Source organism: Cadophora gregata (assembly GCF_030347475.1).
Source record: "Cadophora gregata isolate MNR1 chromosome Unknown scaffold_7, whole genome shotgun sequence".
NCBI lineage: Eukaryota > Fungi > Ascomycota > Leotiomycetes > Helotiales > Ploettnerulaceae > Cadophora > Cadophora gregata.
The window spans coordinates 1,317,241-1,330,100 of NW_026695930.1; the positions used below are offsets into that span (position 1 = coordinate 1,317,241).

Here is a 12,860-nt window from a genome sequence, read left to right on the forward strand (position 1 = left end):
ACTTCTGGAGTATACTAACTGGACAACCTAGGCTATGCAGGGTCTGAAGGAACTCGATATTGTCTTTGACGATCACCCTTATCGCCAAGGCTACAACTCTGTGAAGATGACAGCTGCTTGTAATACTTTCAAGGACAACATGGCCTACACGCTGGCAACTGAACGCACCGGTAAATACAATCTGAAGGTATTCCGGCAAGCCCAAGAAAAGGCACGTCTAGACATTGATGGGGAGGGTCGTTTGTCGGATGACAAGAAGCCTGGCATTGTAAGTTCAGCAGCTTAAACTCAGCAAGAGCGCTTCCACTTACTATATCGAATCAGGTCTCAAGCCGTACTCGATCTCGAGTTGCCAAAAACAAGTCACATACTCCCGATGGTGTTCTTCCACCCAGCGACGCTCCCAAGGTCGGTACAAAAGTTGCCACACTATGCCTGTCGGTGAACTAATCGCAATACAGTACGCTCTCGATGGTACTTTGGCCTGGTATGTCAAGGACGTATTGGACTGTCGCGAGAGCTCCAATGATGACGGATCAACCGGTATTGAGTTTCAACTCGACTGTGAAGTACGCGGGGGCATCTACCGTCGAAATTACTCCGAGGTTCGGACCGAAATCTGTTGGGAGGACGCCTTGGTTGTTGGACCGCTGTCTCGAGACAAGATTGTTACATTTTACAAGAACAATCCGGACAAGCCAGGAATTTCGATTGTCCGTGATGAATGGTAAGAAATCATGTCCTCGTTAGAAGTTGGGAATCATTAGATCTGACTTAGTCATCATGTAGGTTGCTTCAGGGTGATCTCCATGTCGATGCACAGGTCAACAAGACAAGAAGTGCCAAGTCCGTCAATTACCACCATATCGATGGTCTCGAAGCCATCATGAAGAAGAAAGCCAAGGCTGAGGAGGCTGAGAAGGCTGAGAAGGCCAAGGAGGATAAGGCTAAGGCAAAGGCTGACAAGGCTGCTGCTGCTAAAGCTAAGAAGGCGGCTGCTTGTCAGGCTAAGGCTGTGGCAAAGCCCGCTCGTGGTGGTAGAGGCAAGAAGGCTTAAAAGTCATGAATATGCGATAGACTATGCTGCATTTTGCTCTTCTTGGAAGATCAGTGGGACATCCGTCAATCATGGATGCGGTATTTGCCTTTCAATTGCTAAGCACTCACGTTTTCGTGGTACATCATGAATGCATCCGGGAAGGAGGCGTTGGGTGTGATATTTGACTGCGGTCTGCAACGAAGCAATGAATATACGTCCTACAAACAAAGTGCCCGATTCCACTCGTGACATTCCATAGTAATTTATTGAGTATCCCAATGCTCACTTGGAGCTTCAGGCTCAGAGTGCTCCCTCGCCTCAAACAGGGGCTTTGTTGGACTGAATAGGGGTAAAAAGCCAAACGAACGAATCAGAAGCGCAATATGCAGAGGGAGACAAGAAGAAGTTTTTTTTTGGTGCACTTGCTTTCAGCCTATGAGAATTCCAAGAAGAATAACTGAAACGAGAGGCATCCCTCAGCTTGGGAAAGGGGAGATATTTCGGGAAAGCGCTATTTCGAGAATTTTGGAGGAGGATGTCGAAGCCATTATTGCGGCTCAACGGCAGATAGGAGATGAGAAGGGACCGGACCGTCTTCGGGTTGCAGGTTGACGATCACATGCAAGACATTTACGCAGCGCAGCACAGATTCTCACGCAGGCATGGCATGGCATGGCATGGTCAAGCGAGATATGCTGTGATGTGATGCCAGGCTGCTGGAAGATTGTGATGGGCCCAGTAATTTCCAGTTCTTTGGACCCTCGATTATCAGATAGAACATCAATCATCGCATGGCTGTAGTTGGTGTTAGGGGTAGAATGCTCTGGGAGGGCATCTGAGATATATTGATTGGGTGCTGGACGTATAAAGTAAGTTACAGCTTGTGTAGCATTTAGGTGGCGGGACATTGCAGGGCATGAGGGAGTATGGGGGAGGACCAGCTGCTGTGAGCGATTGAGCATTGCCCAGGTGGTAAAAGTGGTGAGGTGATCCATGGCACGGAGTTAAGAGGGTTTACCGTATTCTTGTTCCCCAGAGCCCTGGCGTCACGCTGCAGCATTCCACTTGGGTTCGGTGCGTTTTGTGCCGCATGATGATAAACTGAGTATGAGTATCGTATCCTCTGTTGGGTTGACTGCATCTGCAGGTCAGAGAGGGCGAAGTCAGAGTGACTCAGAGCTAGCTAGGCATTGGTTGTATGCTGCACCGCGGACTAGAGGACTCTGGAAGAGGGGACATAGCAAATGCGATGCCGAGCATCTGCTCTAACTTTTCGTAGCGCAACGGCTAAGCCATACGGGGTACGGCTGGCATGGTGCGGCTTTGACTGGTACAGGACTCTTGGAAAGTTTCTTTAGTACGCAAGAAAGCCCATCATCTGATGCTGGCTTTGGTCAATGATTCATCAGTGGTTGGCTTGGCCGAGTATCTAGTTGCTTGATAGGGACCCGTCGGGCGACATGAGGAATGTACTGTACAGTATTCCGAGGGGCTCTGGTCCAGGCTTCTGCTTCCACTGGCTTGTGAAGAAGGGTTGGTTCTCAAAGGTCTTGTCTTGTGGTGGTGACCGTGCCACAGACCAGAAATCCAAGATAGAGCGAAGCATCACAGCTGTCTCATACAGCAGGGTGGTATCAGCCTGACTCACCCCAGGCCAGCCCAATGCATGCGCCGAGTCAAAAGAGTGAAAAAGGTCTGGGGTAAAAGCAAACAAAGGGTCCCTTTTGTTGAGGCGCAGAGTATGCAACCACAACCCACAACCCCGCTGAGTAAGTAAATACACAATCCTGAACGGAGAATAATTGGAAATGTTTCCTGCCACGAATTGGAGACGGGGAGTGGAGTGAAGTGGAGTGGAGTGGAGTAGAAGGGCTGGCCCGTCCTTGTTTTCGGATGAAGATGGAAATTCGGATTTCGTTCCAGAAATGAAGGAAACAATTGGAACTCAAGGGGCGGCCCCTCCCTCCCCAAATCCCGGCGGTAGCGTGTTTGAAAAGTCTTGCGCCAGGACCCTGCGCCGTCACAAATGGTCTGATCGTTCAATCTTGCCTTTTTCTGATTATTGACAACAGACTGCTTACGAAGACTTGGAGTTTTCTGGAAAGGAGAACAAGAAAGTCAACACCTGAAAGATACTGTAGTAGGATGAAGACAGATTTGGCCTCAGATGCGGAGAAGCTAAACTGCAGTGAGGGTAAGATACAGAATAGCCAGGGATGGTGCTGCATTTGGGGTTGATATTAGACCAGATCCGGTCATTGGAAGGGATAATAATTGACGATTTTGGCTGACAATATCTCTGCTCTGCTCGTGATGCTCCCTCTGGACTTCCGAGTCGTGGGAATGCGAGATTCCAGATCTTGCCTATATTTGGATGCGAAGTGATATTTGAGTCTGCTTTCAGCCGTGAATGAATCCCATCTGTCTCTTTGGGAGGAGAAGGTCGTGCCTCGCGTGCCTGGAAAGGATAATCCGATAAACACGGGCTTTAATTGAATGTCTTTGTCTATATGCACTCACCCATGAATCAAAGAAAAATGAATTGCGGACAATGAGTCAGTGCTTGCTAGATGTTTTAGACCATGATTGATATGTCTCGGTTTGGTGGGAGGAAGTCGCATGGTATGGGAGAACTAGGGGTGTAGGGCTGCAGGAAAGGAATCACCGGCGTCAAGCACACTGCAAATTCATCTTAGGCTCTGTGGCGTTTCAAATCGAGCTTATATTCAAATTGTCTTCATGACAAAGTTAGATTTGGGGTTACTGCGCAGTAACAAACCAGACAGGACACAATGCTGTGCCATGTCGGCGAACAATCTCTGGCTCCTCAAATTACATGTTGTGCAACCAAGATCCTGGATCTGACTACCTGCCTAAACATAGGTTGGCCGATGGGGCTGCTACTGTTTGAAACTCATGACTGAAGTCGGCTCCTGTAGGATAAATACCTGGATCCGTTGCTATGGGTTGAAAATATTTACAGATTTGTTGACGACGCTGTGCAACACTGCATTGTACTCGTCCCAATACCGATTGGAGACTCAATTAGGCCTATTACGAGTCCCAATACCAGCCCAGCCAGCCCAGCCAGGTACCTAAATTTTGCTTGCCCTAGGCTTCCAGCTGGATGTGCACGGTAAATAGGGGAGTCAGTCAGATCGGGCTCCAGATGGAACCCCTGAACGGACTCGAGTCGCCACACAAAGCCGTAGATAGAAGACTGCCGTTCTCATCACGGAAAGTATTCACAGTAACCATGGTACGTCGGCATGGCGATACCAGCCATTGTCAGTCAAGGCAGCAGCCCAGTCAGTCATCGTGAATATCGGCATGATGCGAGTGCGAGTCCATGCCTACTCTATCTACGAGTGAGTCTAGGTATCTCATCCTCCCAGCCCAGCCGTATTACCGCACAGCACAGCACCGCACCGCACTGCAGCCGTACGCACCGCGCTAGTGGAGAGACTAAGCGAGGCCCGCGCCCCCCAGCCCAGATCAAATTATTCCCTCCGCGAGAAATTCTGTTCTCCCTACCCAACTCTTCTGAACATCAGAAAACCCATCATCGCAAATCGACCCCCTAACTACTCCGGCGAAATCTTCTACTCGTAGAAGACACTTCGCGGCAGGACTAGTCCCTCGATACCCCATCGTACTCGATTTAAGACCTGTCAGCGCCGTCTCGACGTTCCGCTGCGACACACTCCTTCACACGAGAAAAAGAGCGCCTGCAAAGGCCATCTTTTGAAGCACCACACCCCAAGAGCGATTAATTTCGACTCTACCGCCATCTCCACTCCCTCCTCGACTGGTCTCCGCGACTACTCATCTTCGGCTTCTCTCAAGGACAGATCGGATTTGACATCTGGTCTCTACTTCTGCGAAGGAAATCTCCGCTCTCTCTGCTCGTCGCGACGTCATTAATCTCCCACGAATATCACACGAGGTCGCCTTCGAAAAAGATAACTCTATGACTTCCGTCTCCCAACAATCAACACTTCCCAACCAGGCCCCAAACTCCACGAGTGCGTCGCAGCCCACCCTGTCGTACGCCTCTACCGCGAAGAAGGCAGTCTCGTCGCCACCGAACGCGACGAGCTCCTCAACTCCCTCACCCGCCGTGGCTGTTGGAGGCTCTGGGCCGGTACAACATGGAAAAAGTAGCTCGATCTCGCCGATGAATGGCAAGCCAGCTATTGCTCCAGCTGTACCGGCAGTTTCTGCACCTGCGATTGCCCACAGCAGCTCTGCAACCAATGGATCTTCCACTGATCACAGTCGGAAGAGCTCCGTCACAATTGGCGCAAACGGTATGAATGGAGGTCCTGTCGGAGGCATGAAGATTCAATTCGGGTCAGTCCCGGAAGCTTCTCCCAAGGTTGCTCACGGTACTCCTGAGGGCAGTCACAATACATCTTCCGCGCCGATTGCGATTCCAAACCCAAGAGTCACGGATCCGTCCCACTCACCATCGCCAATTCCTGCACCATCTGCCAGCGGTGGTAAGCCTCCTTCTGGTCTTGCTCAAGGTAGCAATGCCCCCATGACTTTTGGAAGCTTTGACAATGTAAGTCTCGCTTCTTTCCTTTTGCTCCCCATTTGACTAATCAATCATGTTTTACAGCAACGTCACGGGCAACGGACACCTAGCAACCAAGGTGCTTTGGCACCAGCCAACCAGCAAACAGGTCACATTCGACAAGAGTCGGGCCAGTCAGCACAAAGCGACTTGAGCAACCATGCTGGAGGAAATCCAGGTCGTGGCGGATACTCTGGTCGAGGCCGAGGTGGTGGCAACAACTTTAATCCATCCTACCCTCAGCAGCAACTGGGATACCCACCGCAGAATACCTTCAGACCATCTGGTAACCAACCTCGCGGTGCTATGGCTACGCCGTTCCAAAGTCAAGGTCGCCCACAATTTCCAAACTCGCCGCACCCGGTTACCCGCAGCCCGAGTCTCGCGAGCGCGATTCCTGGTTCAATGCCTGGCACGCCAAACATGAACCAGGCGATGCCTATGCAAAATCCGCAACAATTCAACGGCTACTACCCGCCACAGATGCAACATCAAGTAAATCACCCTTTCACTTTTAATCACTCTACAGAAATTCCTCTCAAGTCCCACTCCAAGATCAAGAAGGGCAAATGGCAAAACAAGTCGAATGAGCAGTACTCACGTCAACGCCCACGGGAGCCTTCAAGAGAAGTCGCTCGTTCCATTTACATGACTGAAGAGCCATTGCTTCCAGTCCGTGAAATCCAAGTCCCATACGATGGGAGAGATTCGAGGTTCGGGCCGCTGCCAATCGGTTCTGGCATGCAACGTGCTCCGTCGATTCCCTCTTCTCAAAATGAGAGCCTTCCTCTTCTTCCCCCTTTTCCTAAGATTCCAAAGGATCTTGATCTGTCTCCTGCAAACAATAATTTTGAGATATACTTACAAGCTGTGAAACAGTATCCCCCATACGCACAACCATATCCCGGTCAAGATTCGCGAGGCATGCCTATGGGACAAATGGCATACAGCTATTCTCAAATGCAACACATGAACATGACAGGTTATCCTCCACCACCATCACCTCAACCTCATTTTCAACAACCAACTCAATACACTCCTGGTCAGTACAATGCTGGTGGTCAGTCTATGTCACGAAATGGATCACAAATGTCAGAACGGCCTGCATCTAGCATGGGCCAGCCTGGCACACCTTCCATGACTCCAGCCTCTCATACACAACACACTCCTCAGGCCAAGGCAAACACTCCTGCTTCTCCAGCTTTTGCGAGACCCACTCGAAAGAGTGCCGCCATTGTCATCAAGAGACCTGATGGTGAAGCTCTCGACATCGGAAGCTTCAAGGCTGCCCCAGCCTCTCCTGCGCCTAGTCAGCGCGCCAGAACACCACCCGTCATCGCTTCCACGCCGACTCCTCCACCAAAGTCAGCTACTCCTCAGCATGCTCGTACGGAAAGCTCCACTCCTCAAAAGACACAAGAGCAAATTCGTCTTGAGATTGTTGAGAAGGTCCGAAAGTCCAAGGAGGAAGAAGACGCTGCCAACTCTGCGAAGGTGGCTGCTGAAGCTAAGCTTAAGGAGGAAGAGGAGGCCAAGGCTGCCGAGGAGTTGAAGCTCAAGGAGGAGGCTGAAGCAAAAGCTGCTGCAGAGAAGAAGAAGCAGGAGGAAGAAGATGAGTTGGAGCGCCAGATCCAAGAGATGGAGGCAGCCGAGGCTGAGAGAGAAAGGAAGGAGGCAGAACTTCTTGCAAAGCGTCAGGCTGAGAAGCAGGCTGCCGAAGCTGCCAATGCTGAAAAGAGAAAGGCAGAAGCAGCTGCAAATGACCTCAAGCTCAAGGAGCAAGAACGTGAAATGGAGCGTCTGGAGGACGAGAAGGAGCGAAAGCGTGCAGAGGCAGAGGCAAAGGCCGCGGGAGCTGACAAAGCTTCTGAGGAGACAAAGGATGTTGCAAAGACAGGCCCCAGTACCCCCAGTACATTGGCTACAAAGCTTTCCAATCTCACCCTGGGCACGGATAGCGGTGCATCAACTCCCGACTCTGATAGCTCCATGGGTCCTCCTCCCAAAGTCAACCCGGCTGAGAAGCGTGGCAAGCCAGCAGCACTCAATCTTGCTCCACTTAACACCAAGCCTATCGAGCCTCCTCAGCCAAGCGCTGCCCTTCAGTCCCTCAAGTCGGCTCGCTTCCTCACTGTTCTGAACTCGTCCCTCTACCCACCAAACATCAGCTCTCCAAATCCTGCTCTGAACTCCGCGGTCACCACTAAGGGCAAGAGTTTCAAGTATGACAAGGAGTTCTTGCTCCAATTCCAAAAGGTCTTTGTTGAGAAGCCATCCATGGAGTTCGAGTCACAGATCAAGGCTCTTATTGGTGATGGCGATGGAGGATCTGCTAGACCAGGCTCTGCTCGACCTGGTGGAGGTGGTGGCAGCATGGGTCCAAGACAGAACTCTTCACGAAACAACCCACCCGGTGCTTTCGCGATGGGTTCTTTCGGTGCTGGTGTTGGCAAGACCCTTCCTCCTGGAACTACTTCTGAGATGCGCTTCGCCATGGCTAGTGGTGCCATGCCTCGTCCTCAACCCAGCTCTACTGCCTCTTTCACTCGCGCAGGTGGTGCTGGCTTCCCAGGCGGCAGTCAAATGGCACGTGGCATGTCAAATGGCCCTATTAATAACATGCCCCACTCGCCTCGCCAGCAAAGTAGAACACAACGCGGTGGAAGCAGAAAAGACAATTTCCAAGGCTCCAATGCAAAGCAAGAAGCACAAGCTGCAAAGACAATGCCACTCACTGCCGGTATGGAACTCAAGCCTATCCAAGTCACTGCTACTGGATGGAAGCCTCGCAGCGTTGGTCAATCTCAATCTGCTACTGGAGCTGCAGGTCCTACTCCTGGCTCATCTGGAGCTACTGGTCACATGGAACCCGACATGGTTCAACGAAAGGTGAAGGCGGCTTTGAACAAGATGACTCCCGAGAAGTTTGATAAGATTGCCGACCAGATTCTTGCAATCGCGGCCCAGTCCAAGGATGAAGCTGACGGACGTACTCTTCGCCAAGTCATTCAACTCACCTTTGAGAAGGCTACTGATGAGGCTCACTGGGCTTCCATGTATGCTAAGTTCTGCAAGCGTATGTTGGAGACCATGAGTCCTGAGATCAAGGATGAGAGTATCACCGACAAGAATGGCAACATTGTGTCAGGTGGCAATCTGTTCCGAAAATACTTGCTAAACAGGTGTCAAGAGGAGTTTGAGCGTGGCTGGAAGATGGATCTCCCAGAGAAGCCAGAAGGTGAGCGTGAAGATGCGAAGACTGAGGAGGCAGCCATGCTCTCCGACGAGTACTATATCGCCGCAACTGCCAAGCGTCGCGGTCTTGGTCTAGTCCAATTCATCGGTGAGCTCTACAAGTTAAGCATGCTTACAGAACGTATCATGCACGAGTGTGTGAAGAAACTCGTCGACTACACTGGGATTCCTGATGAGGCTGAAATCGAGTCTTTGACGAAACTTCTCAAGACAATCGGTTTCAATTTGGACAACACGGAGAAGGGCAAGCCCATGATGGATGTCTACTTCCAACGCATTCAGAGCATGATTGATACACCCGAGTTGCCAAGTCGTTTGAGATTCATGCTTATGGATATCATCGATCTGAGAAAGAAGCGATGGGCATCAAAGGATAACAACAAGGGCCCAAAGACTCTTGATGAAATCCGAGTTGAGGTATGTCTTCCCACAACCCTTCTGTACTATCGTAAATGTTTACTAACGTCTCATAGGCTGAAGCAGCTGCCAATCAGAAGGCCGCTGAGAACAATGCTCGAGGCAGTCAGCGCGGAGGCGGTCGTATGCAGATGGGTCGGGGCGATTCGAGAAATTTCTCCAACCAGTACAACCAACCTCCTGTCGACTACCAGAAGAACACTGTCGGTATGGATGACCTCCGTCGTCTCACCAACAAGAATGCCAGCAGGGCTTCTAGCCAACAGATGTCCTTTGGTCCCACATCAATGTTCTCATCGCGCAGCAACAGCGGTCGCAAGATGGGTCCTGGCGGTTCATTGAGCAGAACAGGTGAAGATTCTGGAGCTTCGTCAAGAACAGGCACACCTCCCCACAAGGAGAAAGAGTCTGCTACTTCCGCAAATGCATTCAGGTATGTACCAGCAGAAATTACCCTCTGGAAATCTTGTATCTAACTCTTTATAGTCTTCTTGCAGGATTAGGCTCGGGTGATCACGAGAACCCAACCTCGCCACCTTCGACCTCTGTCTCTCCGGCTTTATCAAAGGCTACACCTGCATCAGCAGACAAGTCTGGCGACAAGGAGACTGAGTCATGAGCATTCCGTCAACCAACACAAAAGTGCTTTCAGAAGCATCCTAATCTCTGTGCATAGACTGGTGGGCTAATCTTGCATTTGCGGCGGGGCCTCTTTCCAAAAACGTGTCTTAAAAGTTCCTTCCCTTTCTGTTACCATACCATGATACCTCACGCTCGACCCAATAGACCAGATTTCTTTTTCTCGTTTGCTCCGCATATCTCGGAAGGTGTGCGGGAGACAGGTTGCTTTTGCTGCATTTTCTTTTGGCTTATGGGTTTGACCTGCGCGGGACGGTATTCGACCGCCTCTGGGCCAACGACTAAAAGCTTTTGTGACAATAGTTTTCCCTTTCTTTGGCTCTTACCTGATCTTTACTCGCTGCTGCGGCTGGCGAGGGGGTCGATACGCGTCTGCATTTTGCGTTGGTACTTTGTTATTGCATCAGCTGGATTCGTCCCCTTTTGCAGATGAGGAAGGACCGGGAATGTTACGCCTGCGTTGCGTTCGTCATTTTCTTTTTATCCTGATAGCCTGGCTGGCTGGTATTGTAATCTTGGGTGGGAGCGGAAGCGGGGTCGGACTGTTCTATGCTGGGGAAGATAGGGACAAGATGGGAGCACGACGGGGAAGATTCGCTGATGGAGGGTCATAAACTGTACAATATCTAATTCGAGCCAGTCCAGCCAGCTGCAGAACATGAAACTTTAAACACTTACCTGGGGCTCTTAATGTATGGAAAGTGAAGTGGTCTGAGATCATTTCGTGCTAGTGATAATTGAGGGTTTGATGCCCACGGGCTGCCCTAGCGTCAAGAGCTCATTGCAAGTCACAGAGTTCAGGCATAGCTTTGTGCATTCTCCTCGCTCGGTCGCCGCTACTTCTTGACATCCTTTTATTGGTCGGCTTTTTCTGATCCTTACAAAGCTTTTTCAAAGAACCACGTACAGGTATATGTCTAATCACTAACTGACTACACTGCAGCACGTTGGAGCTCCTCTCAAACTGCCTCGGGACAAACATTGTCTCTTATTGCGTGAATCCATCTGATCACTTCAAAGCAGCAGACATCCCAACCCAACCCCCGGCTAACGGAATCACAGCTCTAACATAATTCATCCAACTCCAACTCGCCAACTCCTTCTCCGCCTCCCTCTTCCACTCCGAACTTCCTATTTCCTCTCCTTTGGCCTCATCTACAGCCTTCACCTTCGTCATCAGTGCTTTGTTAGTCGGCATCATGGCCAGCACCGTCCAGATCGTCGTTCCAAGCGTGAGAGCTCCTGCTGCGGAATGGAGCTGTATTGCATGTGTAGAGTGAGATACCCAGGCGCTGTAGAACCAGCATGTTGCTGAGATGACGGAAAGCGGTGGGGAGATGAGTTTCCCGAGGTCGTAGACTACAAGCCATTGTTTGAGACGAAGGGGGGAAGGGGCGAGGGCTGTTGCTGGCAGGGCTGGGGATAGTTAGTCTTTTGGGCTGGAGATGTGTGATTGCATTGAGATGGATGAGCATGGCATTGTGAGGGGATAAAGCATACTGTAATATGAGGCACTGAAGGCGAAACCGGAGAGGAAGAGACTTCCCGTTATCCCTAGGACGCGGGGAATAAAAGAATCAGACATGATTGAGTATATCGTTTTTCTCTGCGAGATTTCAGAAGGCTCGTTTAAAATTTAACGGATTTGTCTCCACAAGTGGACGTCCAATTGTGCTTTCTTGTGTTTAATATTCAGGACCGAGAAAACAGCGATAGGGTCAGGGTATTAATACTCCACGAGGAAAGGATGCTTACGAACTATTTAAGTTTCCACCATGATAAGAGGTAGGCTAAGGAGGCTAGTGGCTTCGGTCTAGATGTTGACGTCCACGGCCCATGCCACATACCTGCATCATTAGGCGAGTCCGAGTCTTGATAGAAGCCAGTCTCAACGACATGTAGTGGAACTTTATTCAGCTAGTTCACAACATAGCAAGGACTGTCGTCATTCAAATCAGACTAAGAAACAACTAAATCAATACTCTAGCCCTCTTCCATATCCTGAGAAGAAAAATGGGAACTTTTCCTCGCTCTCTTCGGTTAATGTCAATTGGAGTCTCGGACTCGCCTAACGACCCCTGTCACAACATAGCAAAGCCAACGATTACATCCTTTAAGTGGGGCTGCTGAAGACGTCGTTCTGCTGAGATTTAGATTGTAATCATAATTATTTGATCAAGCTCAACTATTGCTTGAAAAGGTAATCATACGATGCAGGAACTCCTCTCTTACCAAGCACAACTTCCTCTGAATTTGGCCTAGAATGTGCAGCTGAAACCAATCTGCAGAGCAGCTTCCGCTCTCTGAGGCTACGTTCCAACACCAGCTACTCCTCAATCCGCATATTAAATTTCCTAATATATTCTCTCATAGTTACAAACTTAAAATTGTCAAAATTGATGCTGTTTGATGGTCTTGCACATGGTCCGTCCGTTATTTCGATTCTTCGTATGAAAGATATTTCAATCCCGTAAGACCCTCCTCAAATCTCCGATGACTCGATCTTGGCACAGATTCTCACATGTAGGACGATTCCAGCCCGCTTGTACATGGTAGGACGCAGATGCCTTTGTGAATGTAGAGGTTAAGGAAGAGAAATGTTTGACATGGTGGCATTTGGCGAGAAACAATTCATGCTGAGTTCTATCAACTTAACTTACTAGTCGAACTGAGATATACGAACTCTGGACCAATGTACTCTCCAAACTGGTATCCCTGCGCAGGAGACATACTAGAGACCACATGTTTCAAGAAAATGAGAACACGAGGAGATCAATTGTATTTCGAGTCATATCTATCATCAGGTATCTGGAGTCCGCTATCTAGCACTCCGAATCTTTCCAAACGCCAACGCTAAATGCAGATGAAGTGCTTTCTCTAGGGGATGTCTTCTACCGAGCCTCATTATTATTACCTCATAAATAATCTCTC

At 49.9% G+C, this 12,860-nt stretch overlaps 3 protein-coding genes across 4 annotated transcripts; 2 read left to right on the top strand and 1 right to left on the bottom strand.

Annotated features, from left to right (window-relative positions):
• Positions 1 to 34: 34 nt before the first annotated feature.
• On the top strand, positions 35 to 1,057 carry ONS95_013183 (uncharacterized protein; the record flags this gene model as incomplete). Its single annotated transcript, XM_058506819.1, has 4 exons — positions 35 to 268; positions 325 to 408; positions 462 to 727; positions 790 to 1,057. 4 exons carry the CDS (start codon positions 35 to 37, stop codon positions 1,055 to 1,057), a joined length of 852 nt encoding a protein of 283 aa, XP_058357549.1.
• Positions 1,058 to 3,760: 2,703 nt separating this feature from the next.
• On the top strand, positions 3,761 to 10,607 carry ONS95_013184 (uncharacterized protein). Of its 2 annotated transcripts, none has more exons than XM_058506821.1 (4): positions 3,761 to 5,606; positions 5,664 to 9,290; positions 9,347 to 9,723; positions 9,777 to 10,607. In XM_058506821.1, exons 1-4 carry the CDS (start codon positions 5,010 to 5,012, stop codon positions 9,907 to 9,909), a joined length of 4,734 nt encoding a protein of 1,577 aa, XP_058357551.1. In that variant the 5' UTR covers positions 3,761 to 5,009; the 3' UTR covers positions 9,910 to 10,607. The 2 variants fall into 2 exon arrangements, with proteins under 2 accessions (XP_058357551.1, XP_058357550.1); XM_058506820.1 differs by having other exon boundaries at positions 5,664 to 6,113; positions 6,498 to 9,290; positions 9,347 to 10,607.
• Positions 10,608 to 11,646, bottom strand: ONS95_013185 (uncharacterized protein). The gene is made up of 2 exons (XM_058506822.1): positions 11,430 to 11,646; positions 10,608 to 11,345 (listed from the first exon to the last, which is right to left on the bottom strand). The coding sequence occupies exons 1-2, from the start codon at positions 11,512 to 11,514 to the stop codon at positions 10,939 to 10,941; spliced, it is 492 nt and encodes a 163-aa protein (XP_058357552.1). The 5' UTR covers positions 11,515 to 11,646; the 3' UTR covers positions 10,608 to 10,938.
• Positions 11,647 to 12,860: the final 1,214 nt, after the last annotated feature.

What these genes read in the sequence shown, in the direction of transcription:
- ONS95_013184 (XM_058506821.1), top strand. Translation starts at nt 5,010, where the DNA reads ATGACTTCCGTCTCCCAACAATCAACACTTCCCAACCAGGCCCCAAAC. An exon ending in CTTTTGGAAGCTTTGACAAT is followed by an intron (nt 5,607 to 5,663) that starts GTAAGTCTCGCT and finishes CATGTTTTACAG; the next exon opens with CAACGTCACGGGCAACGGAC. An exon ending in ACTTCCGCAAATGCATTCAG is followed by an intron (nt 9,724 to 9,776) that starts GTATGTACCAGC and finishes AACTCTTTATAG; the next exon opens with TCTTCTTGCAGGATTAGGCT.
- ONS95_013185 (XM_058506822.1), bottom strand. Translation starts at nt 11,514, where the DNA reads ATGTCTGATTCTTTTATTCCCCGCGTCCTAGGGATAACGGGAAGTCTC. An exon ending in CTTCAGTGCCTCATATTACA is followed by an intron (nt 11,346 to 11,429) that starts GTATGCTTTATC and finishes AACTATCCCCAG; the next exon opens with CCCTGCCAGCAACAGCCCTC.